Source organism: Narcine bancroftii, chromosome 3 (assembly GCF_036971445.1).
Source record: "Narcine bancroftii isolate sNarBan1 chromosome 3, sNarBan1.hap1, whole genome shotgun sequence".
Lineage (NCBI taxonomy): Eukaryota > Metazoa > Chordata > Chondrichthyes > Torpediniformes > Narcinidae > Narcine > Narcine bancroftii.
Window position 1 is genome coordinate 27,197,289 of NC_091471.1, and position 22,042 is coordinate 27,219,330.

At 42.4% G+C, this 22,042-nt stretch overlaps 1 protein-coding gene and 1 long non-coding RNA gene across 3 annotated transcripts in view; one reads left to right on the forward strand and one right to left on the reverse strand.

Moving 5' to 3' along the window:
* Window positions 1–1,794: 1,794 nt before the first annotated feature.
* LOC138757036 (uncharacterized) lies at window positions 1,795–11,221 on the reverse strand. Its single transcript, XR_011353287.1, has 3 exons — window positions 10,972–11,221; window positions 10,075–10,134; window positions 1,795–3,572 (listed from the first exon to the last, which is right to left on the reverse strand). It is a non-coding gene; the product is annotated as an uncharacterized lncRNA (long non-coding RNA).
* immt (inner membrane protein, mitochondrial (mitofilin)) overlaps window positions 10,828–22,042 on the forward strand; it is a 70,440-nt gene continuing 59,225 nt past the window's right edge. For both annotated transcript variants that reach the window (XM_069923654.1, XM_069923655.1), the window contains exons 1-3: window positions 10,828–11,027; window positions 20,234–20,283; window positions 21,129–21,315. In XM_069923654.1, coding sequence (XP_069779755.1) covers window positions 10,989–11,027; window positions 20,234–20,283; window positions 21,129–21,315 — 276 coding nt within the window. In that variant the 5' untranslated portion in view covers window positions 10,828–10,988. The remainder of the gene's footprint in view (window positions 11,028–20,233; window positions 20,284–21,128; window positions 21,316–22,042) is intronic.

A 22,042-nucleotide genomic window follows, 5' to 3' on the forward strand; every position in this document is an offset into this window, starting at 1 on the left:
GTGTCTCTTTAACTTTTTTATTAGATTCCTCTAATTTCTTTTTTAAGTCCTCTACCTCCATTTCTACTGCTGCTTCTCGTTCTTCCACCTTGTCCATTCTTTTTCCCATTTCTGATAAGGTCATATCTATTTTATTCATTTTCTCTTCTGTATTGTTTATTCTTCTTCTTAAATTATTAAATTCTTGCGCTTGCCATTCTTTAAATGACTCCATGTATTCTTTAATAAGAGAAAGTATATCCTTTATCTTGCCTTTCCCTTCTTCTATTTCACTGTACTTTTCCTCTTCCTCTTCTTCTTCCTCTGGGTTGGCCATCTGTTGTTTCTTTGTTATCCTTTTCTTCTCTTCTTTCTTGTTTTCGTTGTCTTCTATGTTCTCCTCTTGCTGCAGGTGTTCTGCAGCTGTCGTTGCCGGCTGTGGAGATCGACTCCCCAGCTGGTCACCCCTCCCGTCGGTGTGTTTTTTTTCATGCGCGGTTGCGCACTTTTACTCGGCTCAGCGAGCCATTTTTGTAGTCCATATTCTACCGAGCTGAGGGAGCGGGTTTCTCTCTCCACCGCGGGCCTCTTCGAACAGGTAAGGCCTTTTCCTTCATCTTCCGTTGTCTTCTCTTCCTCTCTTCTTACTGTTGGTTTCGACTTTTCTTTTTTCGTCGCCATCTTCTTTCCACCTTTATATTCACTTTACTTTGATTTTTATTTCTGTGCCTTTGTGTTTTGCTTTGTTTTTTCCGACTTTTCTGGAGAGGGCTGGAGTTCACCGTCCGGCCACTACTCCATCACGTGACTCTCCCCCTCCTGCCGCAGGTTGACCCGCTGTTGGGCCCCTGCTGCAGGTTGTCCCATTGATGGTTTCCCCGCTGCCGATCGCTCTCCAGCTCTTCTCAACTCTGGGCTTCCACCAGCTGTCTGTCCCTCAGCTTGGCCCCCCTCCCGCCAGCGTCTGCTTTTACTTTGTTTGTGCACTACGCGTGCGCGACTCCTCATGCATGCGCAGTTCCGCACCTTTGTCTGACTCCGTGAGCCATTTTTGTAGTCTGCCAGTGGGAAGTCACTGCCCCCTCTGGACTCACCAGCTTCGGGGGTCGGTCAATCCTCTTCACAGTAGCTCCTTGCTCCCATGTGCAGGTAAGGCCGTCGTTTATTTCCCGGGGATTTTCTTTCTTTTCTCTGTTATTCTTGCTTTCTCTTTTTACGGTGCCATCTCCTGGCTCTTCCTTGTAACTTTATCTTCTTTTTCCTGTGTTTTGTGTTTATTACCATATTTATTGGGCTCTGTTTTTTTCGGACTTTTTTCCTTTTCTCTGAAGAGGGTTGGTTCTACTTGACCGGCCACTACTCCATCACGTGCCCAGAGACCACGTTTTGGCAAGTCGGATCACCTGGCTGTGCTCCTTCTGCCTTTATATAGACTAGAGCCTAAAAAGAGAGGCTCCGGAGATCAGGACAGAAAGAAGGTGGTCACAGGGGGCTGAAGAACAGTTACAGGACTCCCTCAAGTCAACAGATTGGGTGGTGTTGAAGGTCTCAGCTGAGAATCTAATCGATTACACCAGGGCTGTCGCAGACATTATCAACAGAGCTGTGGATGAGCGTGTGCCCACCAAATCATTTGGGGGGTTTCCCCTATCAAAAGCCCTGGATGAACAATGAAATTCGGAACCTGCTGAGAGCCAGATCACAGATCTTTAAGTCTGGAGATGCAGATCAATATAGATAGAGCAGGTATTGTTAAAGTCAGCTTGGGCTGCAAATAAATCTGTGAATAAAGAATACAGCAGAAAACCACAGAACTAGTTTAAAATACAAACAGTTTTTATTACTTCAACTGTAGTAAATGCTAGCAGAAGTGAGGAAGAGTTCAGTAATTCTTTCTCTGCACTGAGTATCCACTCAAGCTTACATGGGTTTCAGATGTGATTTATATAGTAAACTGGGACCAATGTCTGCACATAAGCTCTTGGCTCAAATTTCTCACTAAGTTGCACAAATTAATATTTCACTTCTGTCAATCACAGCTTTTTTGATTTACCAAGTACATTGAAAAACTTTATTTTCCTGCTTATCTTATCATATCTTCCTGCCACAATGAAATATTGACAGCTGCAGTCTATTCCAAAGATAATTTTGAAGGCTCCTATTCTTTGAGTATATTCCTGAGTGTAACAAAATGCTAAAGTTGAATACATCTTTTAATTACGGTGTTATATATTCTGCAGCTTTGTGACTAACATGACATCTTTCCTTATCAACATAAATATACTTTTGATTCATGTGAAAGTTCATCTCAAAGCATAACTTTCTTGTCATCTATTTTCCCTGGTACTGCATCTTATAAAATGGGCTCACTTAATGTCCTATCTCAAAGAACGGAACGTCGACGATAAGGGGTCCAATGACTCATTGTGTTATATCCGAATTTGAGTTAAATCAGAGTTCCACTGTATATATAATTATGAGGGGTATAGAAAGGGAAAATGCAAGTCGGCTTTTTCCACTGAGGTTGGGTGAGACAAGAACTAGATGTCATGGGTAAGGGTGAAAGGTGAAATGTTACGGGGAACTTTTCAATTCAGAGGCTGGTGAAAATGTAGAACGACCTGCTGCCAGAAGTTGTGGAAGCAGGTTCACTTCTGATATTTAAGAGAAGATTGGACTTGTACAGGGTTGGAGAGGTATGGAGGTCCTAGTGGAAGTCGATGGGACTAAGTTCAATAAAAAGTTTGGCAGGGATGAGATGGGCCAACGGGCCTGCTTTAATGCTGCCCTATTCTATGGTTCTATTACACTTGATAACCTCAATTTAATCTTTAATTTTTTAAAGTTGTATTCAATTCAATCACCCTGTCTACTTTTGGTATTATAGATACATTTTATAAATTTGAATTTCAAAGCTTTGGGATCGATTAAAGCAGTAGTCATAAACTTGGGTCAGAAACAACTGTGGTTAACTTAAATAAAGGGAATTACAATGGAATGAGTTGGCTAAAATGGACTGAGCAGATAGATGAGTAGGAAATAGAGTTTGCCTTTTGTGGCAGAGAATTAATGAGGTAATTCACAACATTTGAAGAAAAATATCCAAACAAAGAGGAAGGAGGGATGGATGGAATCAACCATAGTTATCAAAGAAGGTAAGTGGGCATTGTTGAAAGTAAAATAGTGTCAGGAGGCAAGAGTTAGTTATTGACCTGAAGACATAAAAATTCAAAATCCAGCAAAAGACAAAAAAAGGTAGAGAAAATAGACCATGATGGGCAAAACTGGGGAAGGATGTTTTTTTTAAAAAGGTAAAAGTGATCCAAGTGAATATAGGCCACTTAGAGAATGAGCTAGGAATATAGTTACTGGGAATAAGGAAATGACAGAGGCATAAACCATAATTTGCAACAGTCTTTACAATAGAAGATTCTACTATCTTGGTGGTATAGTGGTGTAGTTCTGGCAGAACAATTGTGCAGCTAGTAGAGTTGCTGTCTCACAGCTCCAGAGAGTTGTACTTAATTTTGATTTGCAGTTCTGTCTGTGTGGGATTTGCACTTTCTCCCTGGATATCTTGCTTTCATCCTGACCTAGAAATGTGGATTCACAGGTTAATTGGCCACCGTAAATTGCCCCCAGTGTGTACTGACAATTGACTTTAAGCTTACCTTACCTGCAGCCTTTTTAAAAAAAACAACATGAGCCACCCTCCAGCCTTCTGAAACGTCACCAGTATCAACGGTATGTGTTGTTTGATAAATTTTCTTGGACATATTTAATCATTTTCATTGTATCCATACCCTTTGTACTGTGAGAATCCAGTCAACATGATGGAAGTTGAAATCACCTACTATTGAGATCTTATTATTCTTGCAGCTGTCTGCAATCTCCTTGCATATTTTTCCTCTCAATCCCACTGACTTTTGGGGGTTGTGGAACCTGTAATAAATCCTTATCAAAGTGAGCATCCCCTTTCTTATTTCGAAGTTCCACCCACTCACTGGATGATCCCCCCGAGCATTATGCTCGCACCCAGGCATGAATGAGATCATATCTAGAGTACTGTGAAAATCAGCTTCATCCCGATTGTTAACTACCTCTAACCGTATTGAGTAGTTATCGGAAGAAGTACAGAAAGTAATAATAGGACAGGGTTTAAAGTGGCTTGGTGGCAACACCAGCCCAGCTGAGCCCTAAAGGACATACAGTAGCTGTCAGACTGGGTCAGCAACAGGAATAAACTTGACTTCTCCTCACTAATTTACCTATTCCAGTATAATGCTAAAATGAGGTGTCCAGGGGGATTAGGATTCACTTTTATATTTACTGAAAGGGGATCAGAGGGTTCAAAGAAGGTTCACTAGGATGATTCCGGAATGAAAGGGTTATCATATGAGAAGTGTTGATGGCTCTTGGCCTGTACTCGTTGGAATTTAGGAAAATGAGGGGGGATCTCATTGAAACATTTTGAATTTTGAAAGGCATGGACAGAGTAAATGTAGAAGGTTGTTTCCCATGGTGGGAGAGTCTAGGACAAGACTGTGCACTCCTGGTCACTTAACACCAACTTTGTAGGCAAGAAAGCCTAGCAGTGCCTTTATTTCCTGCAAAGGCTGAGGAAAGTTAATCTCCCAGCCTCTGTCCTCACTACATTCTACAGAGGATATATTGAGATCATTCTGTACAACTGCATCACCGCTTGGTTTGGAAGCTGTACCTCCTCAGACCGCAAGACCCTGCAGAGGATAGTGAAGTCAGCGGAAAAGATCTTTGGGATTCTCTTCCTACAATGAAGGAAATAAACAACTCTTGATGCAGGCAAAAGGCAATAAACATTGTGAAGGACTCTATACACCCCTCACATAAACTGTTCTCCCTTCTGCCATCTGGTAGGAGGTACTGTAGCACTCAGGTCGTTACATCCAGAATGGGCAACAGTTTTTTACCCCAAGCTATCAGGCTCCTGAATTCCCAGAACATATATGGATAATGTACCATGGACTTTTACTGTATACATCTTAATATTTTAATATTCCAACATATTTAACTTTTATTCTAACTTATTTATGTAAATGTGTTCCATGGTCCTGGAAAAATGCTATATCATCTTTACTGTACAATGCATGGTATGAACAACAAATAAAGGTGACTTGACTACTTCAGGATTGAAGGGTGTCTGCTCAGGACAGAAATGCATAGGAATTTCTTCAGCCAGAGGGTGGTAAATCTGTGGAATTTGTTGCCACAGGTGGTCATGGAGGCCAGGTAATTGGGTGTTTTTAAGATAGAGGTTGATACTTTCTTGATTAGCCAGGACATCAAAGGTTATGGGGAGAAGGCTGGACAAAGGGGTGTGGGAAAATGGATTAGATCATGATTAAATGGCAGGGCAGACACAATGGGCCTGTGTCTTATGGCCTACAGGTGGAAGTTACTACTGCACAACGGATGTAGATAAATATGATTAAAAAATATAAAAGACTATTATGGTAGGCGAATGGGACTGAATGAATTACTTTGAGATAAAATAGAAATAATGTAAAGAAAGGAGCAGCTGCAGTTGGCAATCCTACGCCGACAGTCGTGGCCTATTTTTAGATACCGGTACAGTTGAACAAAAAGCACAGAGAAGGGCGTTACTTCTTTTCACTGCAGGACCCTCAGTTCGGGAAACATTTAAGACACTTTTGAATACTGGAAGAAAGGATGAATACCGGAAAGCGGTAGATGCATTAAATGCACACTATGTAGTGACACCGAATGCTACATTTCAACGCCATTTGTTTCGGAGAACGAGACAAGAAGATGGCCAGACAATTGCTCAGTACGTGACGAGACTACGCCAGCTAGCTGTTGGATGCAATTACATGCCAGCTGATTTGGACAACCAATTATTGGATCAAGTCGTACAGTACTGTAGATCAGATAAACTCAGAAGACGTCTACTGGAAAGAGGGAGAGAGTTGGAACTCACCGATGCTTTAACCATTGCTGCTGCATTAGAGGCTGTTGAAGGGCAATTTCATACCATGACCCTGAAAGACAACTCAAGCCAGCAAATTAAGAGGCTCTCACATCGCCATAATCAGCCAAGATATACGCCGACACAGGACGTGGAGTGTTATCGATGTGGAAAACGAGGTCACTTTGGAAAAGACCCATATTGCCTGGCCAAAGGCAAAGTTTGCAGAAAGTGTGGAGGTAAGGACCACTTTGCAAAGAAGTGCAAAAGCAAGTCCAATGCAGACCAGAAGAGGAAGAGTACAACTTCCAAAGGCAAATCCTGGGGGAAAGGAAAGTATCCTGGAAAGAAAGATACCATTCGCCAGATAGACGGTGACGATGATGATACCCAGGAGGAACAGAGTTGTTACCAATTTACGTTGAATGAAGTACATCATGAGAAAGTCCTAGTGATCATTGGTGGAGTGACAGTGCAGGTCATTGTAGACTCAGGCAGTGACAGTAATGTGATTGATCGACATTTATGGGAGAAGTTGAAAAGGAAACAGATCATCTGTACCTCAAAGAAGTGTTCCAAGAAACTGTATCCATACACAGCAACCAAGCCATTGCAGACCATTGGATGTTTTACTGCAACTGTTGAAGCTGGAGATATGTACACCGAAGCAGAGTTTATGGTCATAGAAGAGAGGGGAGAACCATTGTTGAGTAGAAGCACAGCGCAAGACCTGGCAATACTTCATATTGGAGCTTGTGTCAATTCAATTCAGTCATACGAGGATATGAAGCAAGAATTCCCCGCAGTCTTCCAAGGAGTAGGAAAGCTGAAAGGTCGACAATTGAAGCTAGCGGTAGATGAAACAGTCAGACCCAAGGCACAACCAATGCGCCGAACTCCGTTTGGACTTCGTGGGAAAGTCGAAGCCAAAATTAAAGAATTGATCGAACGAGACATTATTGAACTGGTGGAACATTCGACACAATGGGTCAGTCCCGTAGTGATTGTGCCCAAACCAAAGGGTGACATAAGACTATGTGTTGACATGAGAATGGCCAATGAAGCTATAACTAGAGAACGACACCCTATACCAACAGTGGAGGAAATACTTCAAGAACTATCTACCAGCAAGATATTCTCAAAAATTGATCTGAAATGGGGCTATCATCAATTAGAGCTGGATCCAGGTTCCCGAGATGTAACAACATTTGTGACTCACTGTGGATTGTATCGTTACAAGAGACTATCATTTGGAATTAATGCAGCTTCGGAGATCTACCAGTATGAAATCCATCGAGTGATTCAAGGCATTCCTGGAGTTGCCAACATTTCTGACGACATCATAGTCCATGCACCAACGAAGGAAGAGCATGACAAACGGTTGAGGCGTGTACTACCTAGACTACAGGAAGCAGGCCTTACCGTGAATGGAAACAAGTGCCAGTTCGGTGTGTCAGAAATGGACTTCATGGGACACAAGACTTACACGGGAAGGACTAAACCCTGCAGAGGCCAAGGTGAAAGCTATTGCAGATGCACGTGCACCTCAGAACGCAACAGAGGTGAGGAGTTTCCTGGGATTGGTCAATTTTTGTGCAAAGTTCATTCCTAATTTTGCTACAGTGGCAGAACCACTAAGGAAACTAACCAGGAAAGGTGTACCATTTCATTTTGGATCTGAGCAGAAGAAAGCGTTCACAGCGCTGAAGCAAAGCCTGTCAGATGCAAAAACTCTTGGATATTACGATCCGGCGGCATCAACCAAAGTCATAGTGGATGCCAGCCCAGTTGGTTTAGGAGCCGTGTTGGTCCAGATGCATGATGGAGGACCAAGAATCATTGCCTATGCCAGCAGATCGTTATCAGATGTGGAAAGAAGATACTCTCAGACAGAGAAAGAAACACTCGGACTTGTATGGGCCTGTGAGAGGTTCCATGCATATTTATACGGCATTGAATTTGAACTCATCTCAGATCATAAGCCATTAGAGGTGATCTATGCACCTAGATCCAAATCATGTGCCAGAATAGAGAGATGGGTACTCAGACTACAACCCTACAAATATAAAGTAATCCACATTGCAGGGAAAGCAAACATTGCAGATCCGCTGTCCAGATTGGTGAAGGTTGGTGGTCCACAATCCAAGTCAGAATTGGGAACAGAGACAGAGAGCTTTGTACGCTTCGTAGCTATTCAGGCGACACCGAAAGCTGTGACTACGAAGGAGGTCGAGAGAGAATCCGAACGTGATCCAGAACTCATGGAAGTAAGAGAATGCATAGAGTGGACAATGGGACAAGTGTACTCACAAGGCTTACATTCCCATTAGAGACGAACTTTGTTGCATCGGACAGTGTGTATTGAGAGGTTGCAGATTGGTGATACCACAAAGATTGAGACCGAAGATCGTATCCTTAGCGCATGAAGGACACCTAGGCATTGTTGGTACCAAGCAAAACCTCAGGACCAAGGTATGGTGGCCAGGTTGTGATAAAGACGCAGAGAAATTTGTTAAAACTTGTCACGGATGTCAAATCACAAGTAAGAGTAATCCGCCAGAACCGATCCGGAGTACGCAACTTCCGACAAGACCATGGATCGACGTAGCTGTTGATTTTCTTGGACCTTTACCGACAGGTAAATCAATTATGGTAGTGATAGATTACTACAGCAGATACTATGAGTACGTGGTGTTGAAGTCCACAACCACTGAAAAAACAATACAAGGGTTAGCAGAGATATTCGCAAGATATAGATTACCTGTTACATTATACTCTGACAATGGTCCACAATTCATTTCAGAGACATTTGCGGAATACATGAGGACCACAGGTATCCACCATCATAAAGTAACTCCGAAATGGCCGCAAGCCAACGGAGAAGTAGAGAGACAAAATCAGTCCATTGAAAAACAATTGAGAATTGCACACGCAGAAGGACAAAATTGGCGAGAAGCATTGCTATCTTATGTGGCTGTCTATCGAGCAACGCCTCATGCAACCACTGGAAAAAGTCCTGCAGAAGCATTTTTTGGGAGAAAAATCCGCACAAAAATGCCAGAAATAAAGGAAATCCGAGACGACCAGGAGATGAGGGACCACGATGCTGAAAAGAAAGGTGCAGCAAAGCTGTACACAGATTCGAAACGTGGAGCCAAGTACTCAGACATCATGCCAGGAGATAATGTTCTAGTGAGGCATGAAACTGGTGGTAAGCTAGACACACCTTATTACCATCAACCCTATACTGTCGTATCCAGAAGTGGCAGTATGGTGACAGTCAAGCCTCCGACTGGAGTCCTGTATAAAAGAAATGTATCAAGTGTAAAAAGGTACCAGTCCAGAGATACATCGAGCGAAGAGGTTGAAAGGCCAATACGAGATGCTGAAACTGAGAGAACTGATGATGTTCCAGAGGCAGTTACCAGCACTCCTGATGAAGTGACTAGAGCGCCAGAAACACCCGAAGCCGTGGTGAGCAGTATTTCCGACGCTGAGAGTGAACAACCGAGAAGCGACGACAATATCGCAGGCAGGCCGAAACGAAACTGGAAAGTGCCCAAACGATACGAAGACTTTGTGCCATAGTTTTAATAAGAACTTTGGGACAGTATTTAATCTTATATCATAAAGTGCATGTATGAGTGCTGTAGGAAGTACATTTTATGTAGTTGAGTTATAGTATTACCATTAGTTACGATGTTTGTAGGTTTCCGAGGGATATTGATAAGTGAAGGTAAAGTTTATTTCTGATTAAAGGAGGGATGTCATGATAATGAATATGTATGAGATGTACCGGAAGTCACGTGGTATGAGAGAGAGAGATAAGAACACAAGCAGGAGAACAAAGGAAACGGGAGAATAAAAGCCACAGAGAAGTTTACCTGATAAAAGTTGTTTTTAATGTTTTATTAACTTCACATTTCGGGCCACAAATGTGACAGTGCTTAATGCCTATTCTACAAAATCATAGATCATCTTTTACTCAACTCCATTTCCCTGCAATATTCTCACTTCCTTATTGTACAGAACTCTACTCATCTCTATTCTGAATGAAAACGAATGAGCCTCTATTGGTCTACAGGTTAGAGAATTCGAAAGATTCACTGCCCTCTGAGTAAATGACTTACCTCACCCAAGTCGTCAATGACTGTGACAATACTGGAAATGTCCAGAAGTTCATTCAAGATCTGTGGAACAGAAATATTCCAGTTGAGCTAAAATTTTGTTACAGGTATATTAATTAAAGCTTCAAGAAGTTACGAGTTCTAAGATGCCAAAAAAAGAGGAAAATCACACTTTCTCTATTTTAAATCTTATCTTTTTGCAGGTCTGATTAAAGATAGTTGACTTGAAATCCTGACAATTCAGACACTTCACCTGAGACTCTCACATTCATGAAATATTTCTTTATTTGGACATTTGAAGACTTGTCCTGCATATGTCTGGTGGTGGGTTTTGCACCGAGGACCGCTGTTTCGTTGGGTTGGGCAATCGCAGCTTGACACTGATCTGAGTATTTCCAGAAATCTTTTTGCATTATTATCATTCAGCGACGCAGGCAAAAATAAAACAGATGCTGAGGGTCAGAATGAGAATTTATTGTCAAGGACAAGTCCAAAAATTAGTGCTTTTGCAGTTTGCATCACAGTGCATTCCTATAAACCACCTTACACAAATAAAAATAGTGCACAAATAGTGGCGGGGGGCCTAACATTTAGCTTTGGAAACAGTACAGACAGAGGGTTCCCCAAGGAGCAAAGCACCAAGGTACAGTGGCAGTGAAACCAATCCTTTTCCAATCAAGTTTGGCTTCCGGCTGAAGAAGCAGCGAGTTAGGGTGAGGGTGCACGCATGCGTGTTGGGTGGCGCAGCCAGAGGCGGCGGGGAAAGGAGCGGACGCCTCGGCAAAGAGGAGGGAGCAAGGCCCCGACTCTCCCCCCCCCCACCCCCCCATGTCTTTTGGTTTCCCCATTCTCGTAAAAATGTTCTAATCGGCGGGGTGCCGTCATTACTAAAGAGCGTACGTTGCGGAGGCTGAAACATGCTGAGGGCTTCGAGGAAAGTGGCTCCGCCGTTCAAGGTACGAGTCGGTGCGCCGGTGGCCGCCCCGACCGGCAGCGTGGCGTGGCCTTGCTTGACGTGTTTGTTGGGTGCGGGGCATGCCCTGAGCCCCGTCCGCGCGCGTGTGCGCGCGCGCGGCCTCCCCGGCGCGCGGCACGGGGCTGCAGGTCAGGCCGTTAATTCGCTCCCACGGAGCGATGGGAAAGGGAGGCACGACGGACGTGCGCCTGCACCAATGGGTCGATTGGGTCACAGGCTGGTGACCAATCAGCAGCAGGAAGGGGTGGGGCTCCGATTCCGGGGGGCTGATGGGTAATCGACCAGGGGCGGTCGAGATGCAGCGATGGAGAGGGGGTTTCTTTCCCTTCCCCTGGAAGTTTAGGCGGATGAGGAAAGTTAATATTCATTCAGTCAAAGTACCAAATCAGAGACATTTCCCACCCATAACAGCAAAGACGTGCATTTTCAACTAGTCCAATTTAAAAGAGAAAACACTGTGACCTTGTGCGGGAAAATGGCAACTTTATGCCTTCCACCTTGTTCCTTGACCCCCCCCCCCCACTTCAGACCTTCTCCAGAATCCTTCCACATTTTAGAATGATTTTAATGGGCATTAAGCAATGAAATTGAATATCAGTTCCCTCTCACCAATCTCAGTCCAGATTTACAGTCTTGACCATGAAACTTTTGACACTTTCCCTCCACAGATAGTTTTTTAAACTCTAGATTCTAGCACCTGCAATAAAATCCACTTGCAGTGTTTACATCTCAATCTATTGTTGACAGTTGATCACATTTTCGTGCAGTGTGTTTGAGATGCCTGTTTCCTTTTGTAATCCGAGCAAAAAGTGCAGGTGAGAAGATGAATCAGCAAGCTTGGATTGAAAGGAAAAGAAAAGTTAAAGTTCGCCTCTATTGCGAAGGGTATTTCCAATCTATAATAGAGTAGAAATTGTGAGAAACAGAAGTACCTTCACAGATTTCACTCGAGACAAAAATTGAGAACAAAGAACATTTATTGTACAATGCAAAGTTGGGTGTTTCCCCTTACCCTGGGAATACACACACACATACTGGGGCTCACCCAACTTTTATACAGTTCATTTCAGTGTAGAGGTACCCTCCCCCCCTAACATTCTTCTGCTTCCTGGATTGGTTTGGCATTTGGTAATTCTTTGTCTGCCTACTTGCAGTTCCATGGAGACCGTGGAGCCACTCCTTTGTGTAGGCACTTTTCTTAATCTATATGTTTGTAATTCTCTAAACCTTTTTGTCAGGAAGTGGCTACAGTTGTGCTCCCATGCATTCCAAATATGGCTGCCATATTCCAACAAAGATGCTGTGTTGGTTCCTAACGTTATAGCTGTGTTTTTTTTCCCATGGGAATACAGCTGAGTATCCTGGTAGCCCATTTGTTGATGAGAAGAGGGATGCGGACTTCCAGGTCATCACTATGCATTTTCTTGCTGTGGCTAGAGATATAAATGTGAATTGGATGTGGAATTTGGTTAATCTGTAGCCTATATCCATAAGGTTCCCTAGCAGGAAAGGTTACCTTTATTATTTTGGTTAGTGTGTTGGCCATCACTTGCCAAAATGGGGCTACACCAGTTGCTGAAGAAATGTTCCTTGCTCCACTCCACATCCAAAGCATGTTTCTGGCACCTCAGGTTTTGCTTTGTGGATTTTTTGTGGTATGCAAAAAATTGTACTGAGCCAATCTGTTTCGAGATAATGATTGTTGTGACACTGTTCTTGCACTAGTCCGACCAGCATCTTTCGTCAATTGTGATGCCCAGGTCCGACTCCTATCTTTCCTTTGATCTGTAGAGCTGTTGTTTTGGGTTTTCAGCTTGGAGTACCGAGTACATTCTTGTATAAATTTGGGTGCGTTTCCCTGTCGAAGCAATCCCTCATCATATTTTCCATTTTGTAGTAGTCCTTGATATATCAGATTCCCTATCAGTGCCAAATCTCCAAGATTTTATTGCCCTTATTCATGGACATCAATTCATTATGAATCAGTGGTGTGTTAGACGATATTTCCAGTTTTTTCCCATGAGAATACAGCTGTGCATCTCGGTAGCCCATTTGTTGATGAATGGTCCTCGTCAAATTTCCCTAAATCTCAAGCATAGGAGGGTAGTTAAGTTTATACAGGGTTTCCAAATTGTTATCAATCTTTATTCCTAGTATGGCTCCTGTCTGCCAACTGAAATTGCTGTTTTTTTTTGGTGTTCTTCATAGTTAAATTTATTCAGTGGTATAATATTGCTTTTTTTTCTATATTGGCTTTGTAGCCTGATATTGTACCATAATCCTCCAGTGTGGCGAGCAGCATTGGCAAGGATCTGGCTGGGTCTGTCAGGTACAACAATACATTAATAGCCCATTATGTTTATTATGTGCTCACATTGACCCACTTTGAATTCCTTTATCAAAGAATCTTTTCTAATAGCCTCTGCTAATGGTTCATTTGCTAGGATAAATAGTCCTGGCGACAGAGGACATTCCTGCCTATTGGATCTACTAAGGGGAAATATTGGTGATGTTTGTCCATTTGTACTGACTTTTGCTTGCGGTTTATCGTACAGAGTTTTTATCCAGATAACAAACGTTTGTCCCATTCCAAATTTTTCCAGAACTTTAAAGAGGAAAGGCCATTATAGCTGATCAAAGGCTTTTTCTGCATCCAGTGAGACTATTATACTTGGATCTTGCTTTGTTTGTGCCAATATATAATGTTGAGCACTCTATTTAAAGTTATTGGTGAAGTGTCTTTTCCTAATGAAGCCCACTTGGTCTGGATCTATCATTTTGGGGAGATGTTGAACCAACCTGTTGGCCAGTGCCTTGGCTATTATTTTGTAGTCTGTATTTAATAGTGATATGGGTCTCTATGAGGATGGCTTTGTTGGGTCCCTGTTATTTTTTGGTATCACTACAACAATGGCTGTTGAAAAAGACTCCAGGAGAGTTTACATCCCCGCCGCCTGGCTCACTACCCCCATTAACAGTGGCAGAACTTGGGGGTGGGGGGGAGCCGTCCTCTCCTGGAGACTTAATTGTTTGTAAGGTTCCCAAGGCCTGTTCAATTTCCCCCTTAGAGACTGGGGCATCTAATTCCATCTGGTCCTCTTGGGCCAGTCTCAGCAGTTCATTCCTCTCCAAGAGATCCTCAATTTTATCCATATCTCTTGGCGCCTTGGATTTATGTAATTTCTTGTAATACTTTTTAAAAGTATCATTAATTTCTCTTGGGTTTTGTGTTATCGAGTCCGGCCCGGACTGAACTGCATTAATCATCCTTAGAGTTTCCTCTGCTCTCTGTTGCCATGCCAATATTTTGTGTGTGTTTTTTCACCTAATTTGTAATATCTTTGCTTGGATCGCAGGAGCATTTTTTCTACTCTGTATGTTTGCAGAGTATTATATTTAAGTTTCTTATTTTCCATTTCCCAATATTTTTCATTTGATCCCAAATTTTGGTGTTCTTTTTCTAATTTTGTGATCTCCTGTTCCTGTGTCTCTAGCTCCCTTAGGTTTTTTTTTAATGCGATTGGTGTATGAGATTATCTGCTCCCTTAGGTAGGCCTTTAGTGTATCCCATAATAAAAATTTGTTGTTGTTGAGGGGCAGTAATTTGTCCTCTTACAAAGGAGCAGAAGTCTGGATTTCTCAACAATGTAGCATTAAAGCGCCATCTATATGCAGTTGCCAGTTTTTCAGGCATTGTTATCGGTAGAGTTAATGGCGAGAGATCTGATACTAGTCTTGCTAAGTATTCAGATTCAAGGACTCTGCTCTCCAACCGGACAGACTCTAAAAAGTAGTCAATTCTGGTGTGGGGATCATGGGGTTTTGAATAGAAGGAGTAGTCCCTCGTCTCTGGGTTCCTGTGTCTCCATATGTCTATTAAGTTTAATTCTTTTATAAAGGCCAGGGTTATTTTTGCTGCTTTGGACCTCACCAGTGTCTTTGTTGTCTTATCTAGAATGGGATCCAGGCAGAAATTTAGATCTCCAACAATCAATGTATTCTGTTTACACGCTGCCACACTCAGGAAAGCATTTTCATTTGTATAAACTGCTCATTATCAATGTTTGGCACATAGAAGTTTAGTAGAGTCCATAGTTCTGAATATAATTGGCAGTGCACCATAACAAATCTCCCAGTAGGGTTTGTAATCTCATCGCTCATCACCATCAAAACTCTTTTGTGTATTAAAATGGCTACCCCCCCCCCCAGCTTTGGAGCTGAAGGAGGAGGAGAATGCCTGCCCCATCCAGTTCCTTTTAAGTTTGTCATGTTCCTTTTTTGTCAAGTGTGTTTCCTATAAAAATATTATTATCTGCTTTCAGTTTTTTGAGGTGAGCCAGGACCCTCTTCCTTTTTATGGGGCTGTTCAAGCCATTCACATTAATACTGATAAATTTGATAGTCTTATTCATTTATGTTTCTATATCTTATCATTTCACCTTACAACACCATCGTTTAATAGTCTTGAGTTGTGCCCTTATCATGCCTTTCCATCATTCATGGTCTCTCCATTGCCAATGTCCACATCAGCCTGGAAAAAAGAGTGAAGATAGACATAAGAGTAACATAACCCCCTTTCCCCATAAACTAGTCTAAATAAAATAAAAATAAACCTTAAAAAATCCCTGTATATCAATGTTAACAAACAAAACATTCAAAATAATCCCGTCTTCTGTTTTGGCGGTTCTCCTTACTCCTGCGCCATTTCCCCCTCCTACTACGAGTCTTCTTGTGTGCCATCTTTCCTGCTCGATCTGCACTGCAGCCTTATGCAGTTTCTTCTGCCTTGAGCTCCCATTATTTTTTCCTATTTACAGATTTCTTTTAAAAAAAAACAAGGAAAGGTAAAAGTATACAGTTCCCCATTCCCTCCAACTATTACAGAACTTTGTCAACCCCAGCCATGTCCAAAATTGTTTTAATTGTTTTTTATGAGTTAATGATTATAGAACTGTAGTAAGCCCCCATTATCTCATGGCTATTTAGGCATTCCGTCCATAGTTCCTTCAGAGGGCTCCGTTTACCCTGTGTTTTGCGGGCTTGCACATTTTCTGGTAGCTGCAGTGCACATTGCATAGCTTCCTGTGGCTCCTTGAAATATTTCATCTCCCCTCCAGTCAGCATGACTTTTAGGATGGCCAGGAACTTTAATGGTTTATTCAACTTTAATGCCTCTCAGTATTTTCTTGACCTGGTCAAACTCTTTTCTTTGTTTTAGCAGAGCAGAGCTTTAGGTCTGGGAAGAACATCAATCTCCCCCCAACCATTATCAACTCCTATTTCAAATTCAGCATTGACCCTTAATGTAAATTATCATTCCATCCTCCCCTTCACTCTTCAATTCACTTTGGAACTTTTCATTTGGTTTTGTTCCAGACAAAACTGAGATTGACTTGTTGCATTTTCTGTGACTGTAACCATAACACTGTTGTCTCCTTCATTTCATGTCATTTGTGACACAGTTCAATTGATACATAAACCTCTATCATAGCCTCTGTTGGGATTATCTTTGGTTCATTCTGCATCTCATCCTTATTACCACAGCATCTCTGAATGGTTTCTCTTCATTTTCCCCCATTGTTACCGCTGGGGTGTTATTTTTTTTATTTAACTCATCTGCTGGCTGCATTTTTATTTTTTAAAAATTTTAGACATTCAGCATTAGTGACAGGCCATTAGTTTAAAAAATAAACCCTTTGTAAAAATACAGTTCTGACCAGGAATTTGGGCAGTCTTCCTTTTAACTCCTTTGAGCAAGGGTAGTTTCTTTTTTTAGATTAAAGTGCATTACTTAGTAGCTTTGGCATGAAAGTTTTAAAAATTGTGAGAGAACTATAGAAATTATATTTCAACTGTTCGTTAAAATTGTAAAATTGGTCAAACTTTATGCTTAAAAGTAATTTTGTGAGCATGTGTGTCATTACCAGCAGTGAACAAATAACTGTTAAACTGTTGTAACCATATAACCATATACAGCACAGAACAGGCCAGTTTGGCCCTACTAGTCCATGCCGGAACAAATCCCCACCCTCCTCGTCCCACTGACCAGCACCTGGTCCATACCCCTCCAATCCTCTCCCCTCCATGTAATTACTTTCCTTAAATGTAAATAACGTTCCTGCTTCAACCACCTCCACCGGAAGCTTATTCCATATCCCAACCACCCTTTGCGTGTGCAGCCTGATTTTTAAAAAAAAGTTGCATGTATTCTATTGAAAAGGTTGACTTGCAAACAAATGAATAATGGTTTATGTTACAGTGGCCACCATAATGTTTGGGACAGACACTTTTTTTCCCTTTATTTGCCCCTGTTTTACATTTGTAATCAAACAATTCACATGTGAGGAGAAATGCACATTCCAGATTTTATTCAAGGTTATTTACATGTATTTTAGTTTCAGGGCACCATTTGGATTCACAGATGTTTGTGAGGACTCAGGTGCTTGTGAGGACTCAGGTGCTTGTGAGGACTCAGGTGCTTGTGAGGACTCAGGTGCTTGTGAGGACTCAGGTGCTTGTGAGGACTCAGGTGCTTGTGAGGACTCAGGTGCTTGTGAGGACTCAGGTGCTTGTGAGGACTCAGGTGCTTGTGAGGACTCAGGTGCTTGTGAGGACTCAGGTGCTTGTGAGGACCCAGGTGCTTGTGAGGACCCAGGTGCTTGTGAGGACCCAGGTGCTTGTGAGGACCCAGGTGCTTGTGAGGACCCAGGTGCTTGTGAGGACCCAGGTGCTTGTGAGGACTCAGGTGCTTGTGAGGACTCAGGTGCTTGTGAGGACTCAGGTGCTTGTGAGGACTCAGGTGCTTGTGAGGACTCAGGTGCTTGTGAGGTCTCAGGTGCTTGTGAGGACTCAGGAATGTTTAATTGCTTCATTGGTGCAGGTACAGTATGAGAGCTAGGTTTGCTTCAAAGCTTTTGATCACTTTGGGAGTCTGTAGTTGCCTTTTTTCAACATGAGGACCAGAGATGTGCCATTGAAAGTCAAAGAAACCATAATGAGGCTGAAAAATAAGAATAAAACAGTAAAAGACATAGCACAAACCTTAGGATTACCAAGGTCAACTGTTCAGAGCAGCATTAAGACGAAAGAGCGTACCGATTAGCTCAGTAACCGCAAAGCAACTGGTGGCCAAGGAAAACCTCCAGTGCTGATGACAGAAGAATTCTCATCATAATGAAGAAAAATTCCCAAATGCCTGTTCGACAGATCAGAAACACTCTTCAGGAGGCAGGTATGGATGTGTCAATGACTAGTGTCTGCAGAAGACTTCATGAATGGAAATGCAGAGGCTATACTGCAAGATGCAAACCACTAGTTAGCCACAGAAACAGATGACCAGATTACAGATATTGCCAAGAAGTATTTAAAAGAGCCTGCAGAATTCTGGAAAAGGTTTTGTGGATAGATGAAACCAAGATTAACCTGTATCAGAGTGATGGCAAAAGCAAAGTGTTGAGGTGCAAAGGAACTGCCCAAGATCCAAAGCATATCACCTCATCTGTGAAATGTGGTGAGGGGAGGGGGGGTGTGGTTGTTGTGGCATGGTCACACATGCTACCACAGTACTGACACACTTATCTTCATTGTTAATATAACTTCTGCCGGCAGTAGCAAAGTGAGTTCTGAAGTATATAGCAAACAACTTATCTGCTCAAGTTCAAGCCAATGCCTCCAAACTCATTGGACGACACTTTATCCTACAGTAAGACGAAGATCCCAAACATACTGCTAAAGCAACAAAGAAGTTTTTCAAAGCTAAAACTTGGGAAAATTCTTGAATGGCCAAGTCAGTCACCTGATTGAGCATGCCTTCCATTTGATGAAAGAAACTTAAGGGGACAAGCTCCTGAAACAAACAGGAACTGAAGATAGCGGCAGTGGAGGCCTGACTGAACATCACCAGAGTAGATGCTCAGCACTTGATGATGTCTGTGAATCACAAGGCCCTTTCACTCAAAGAAAAAGCCCGACTGTAATGGCAGAGGTTCTTCGCCCTTACGTCCAGGCATTTACTTCTTGAATGCGCCGTAGTCAGCTCAAAGGCAATGACTGCAATCCCTCTGAGGGAAGGATAATTGGCATTGCAAGCGGCTGGTTAGGGGCGGGCTGATGTCGCTGTCAGCTCATGACCCATCTCCCCACTCACCCCTTTCCCTCCATGACCCCCCCTCTCCCCCAGGCAGGAGGCAGTGGATAGGGGCCGGCAGGAGCTGTCAAGCAGTGGGAGCTGTCAGGGCAGAGGCTGTCAGAGGGTGGCCGGTGCAGGCTGTGATAGCCTTACTGGGCCGCTTCAGCCTTTGGGGTCGCTTTCTGTAGCAGAGCAATGGCTGTCTTCCCTTACACATAATCCCCCATGCAGCTGAAACTGTTCTGGGAATCACAGTGGTTCCAGGTGTGGGGGATTATGGGGAGGGAAGGTGGCCATTGGTCTGCCATGTATTTATGACAGGTGACGCTATGGCATCAGTCACCCCACCTCCTTTTGGCTCTGGAGAGTGCTACAAGGTGCCGCTCGAGCACCTTTTAGGGCTGCTGCATGAAAGGTAAGTTTTATGTTTTCCATCCGCGTTTGTAGGCAGCCTCCTCTGGAGACCTGGCATGAAAGGGCCGACAGACTTCATTCATTGCATGCAAGGGATATGCAATGTATTAAACGTGACTTCTTAAATACATTACTATAGCTATGTTCCAAATATTGAGGGTGCCTTGAAATGAGGAGACTTGTGTATCAAACGTGCTGTAATTACTACGTGGTCAAAGCAAAATGTATGTAAATAGCCTTGAATAAAATCTGGAATGTGCACTTTAATTGTTTAATTACAAATTTAAAACTGTGGAGCACAGGGGCAAGTAAAGAAAAAAAAGTGTCTTTGCTCCAAACATTATGGAGGGCACTTTATACACAGGTGACACACTGCAGCCATGGATCATGTTCACTGGTACTGAATTTCTCCCATCTATTTAGCTCTACCTATCTTCCCATTTTCAGGGAGAGAAATTCTGTTCATTCTGTGTCTTTTTGTCTTTTGGGTCCCATATTTTCCAGTGAATTGTAATATACTGTATTTTGAAAATAGTAAGTAATTTTGGCGTTGTCATATAGCAACGCATAGAATCCATAGTATATTATTTTGAATTGTTTTGGGGACAAACAAAGTTTTAATACCTATTTTCTTTCCTTCACAGAAATGTCTTTTGCAACAGTGTCGTGGGTACAAAACTGGGAGTAATGCTGGGTGTGTATATACCATTTAGTTCTAAAATTTATTATTCATATTCATTGAACATCAAAAATAGCTACTTCTTTTGTGTCTACGTTATTTAATACACTTTTCATCTCCCATAAGGGACTAAGCAACACACTTCTGGAATGTATGTTTGCATTCCTTATTCCAATATTCCTGCCAAAATTAGATGAGATCTGAGCCAGACCTTTTTAATAAAGATGCGACCATGGAGTATGCTCACTGATACTGAATTTCTACATTTATTTAGCTTTACATTTGTCTCCATTTTAGAGAGAAATTCTGCCTGTACTTTATCTTTTTAGACATTACTGGTATGATTTAGAAATGTTGCATTTGTACACTGGATTCTTTTGATAAACTTGAATTTATCAGAATAAGTGCTGGCAATAAGAAAATAAAGTGATTAAAATGATCTTAAGTAATATCAAATCCAGTTTTGTATTGAAACTAACTTGTTTGGGCAACCTTAAGACAGTAAATTGGTGAACAGTGTTTATGGTAAACGAGAAACTGCAGTTGGCAAAAAAATTGGAGCAACATACAAATTGCTGGAGGAACTTATGGGTCAGAAAGCATCCATGGAAGGCGAGAGATAGTCAGTGTTGCTGGATGAAACCCTTCGTCAGGAATTCCCGAAATGTTACTATCTTTGCCTTCTCTGGATGCTGTCTGACCTGCTGAGTTCCTCACAACAGTTTAGGAGAAAGATTTATCCTAGCCCCGACATTTGGTTTATATTGGTGGTTGTATGTAGTAACTGATACAGAAAATAACTATCTTTAATAGTGAATAAGCTATGAAATTATTAATCAACTGTGCTTTTTTTGTTACAGTGCATCTGTGGGCAAAATTGTAGGAGGAAGTGTCCTATTTATTGGAGGAGGCCTTGGTGGCAGTTTATTGTATGCAAAATGGGATCCTAAATTTCGGGAGCATGTAGAGAAAACTGTCCCATATGCTGAAAAAGTGTTTGAACTAACTATTGGGCCAGCACCATTTGGCATGCCTCCAAAGAAACAGGTATTCATGTGGTCATTCTGTTATTTGTTTTAGTTCACTTGAGGTAAGAATGTTTGCATTATTATTTTGTCTGCTTAAACTAATACCTTATTTAGGTCTGTTTTCCAGATACACCAATCCAAATGTATAAATCTTAATACCTGAAGCATGAATGTGCATTATGTAACAAACACATAAAGCTTTGCAGATCATGTACAAACTTTAATTCCATAGTCTGAAAAATAAAAATTCAAATGATTGAGATACTCAGTCAGCTGCATCTATGAAAAAGAAACAAGTGTGGCGGTACGCCATTAGGCAGGCGAACTGGCCCCGCTTGTGACACACGCGGTGGGGCAGCCGGCCAAAATGGCGCCGTCGGGGGTTTCCTCCTGACCACAGCACCGGCGCGCTTGGAGACCCACGTGATGCCCTGGTGACATCGGGATCCCCCAGCGCGGTTCTCAGCCAGGTCCGGGCTGGGAGTACAAGATCAGTCAGGCAGCCTGCAATAAATCAGTTTTTGCTCACTGGACTCAACTGGATTGTGCGATCTTTCAGTTAGCAGTGTAGCCGCCACTACAATTGTGACCCTGACAGGTTCAAACGTCTTTGAACCCAACATTAACGAGCCTTTGATCAACGCTATAGCCATCAAGCTTCCTGACTTCTGGGTTCGGGAGCCGAAGACCTGGTTCAGCCACGCCTCCGCCAGATTTAATTGGATTCGACCAAGTTTTACCATGTG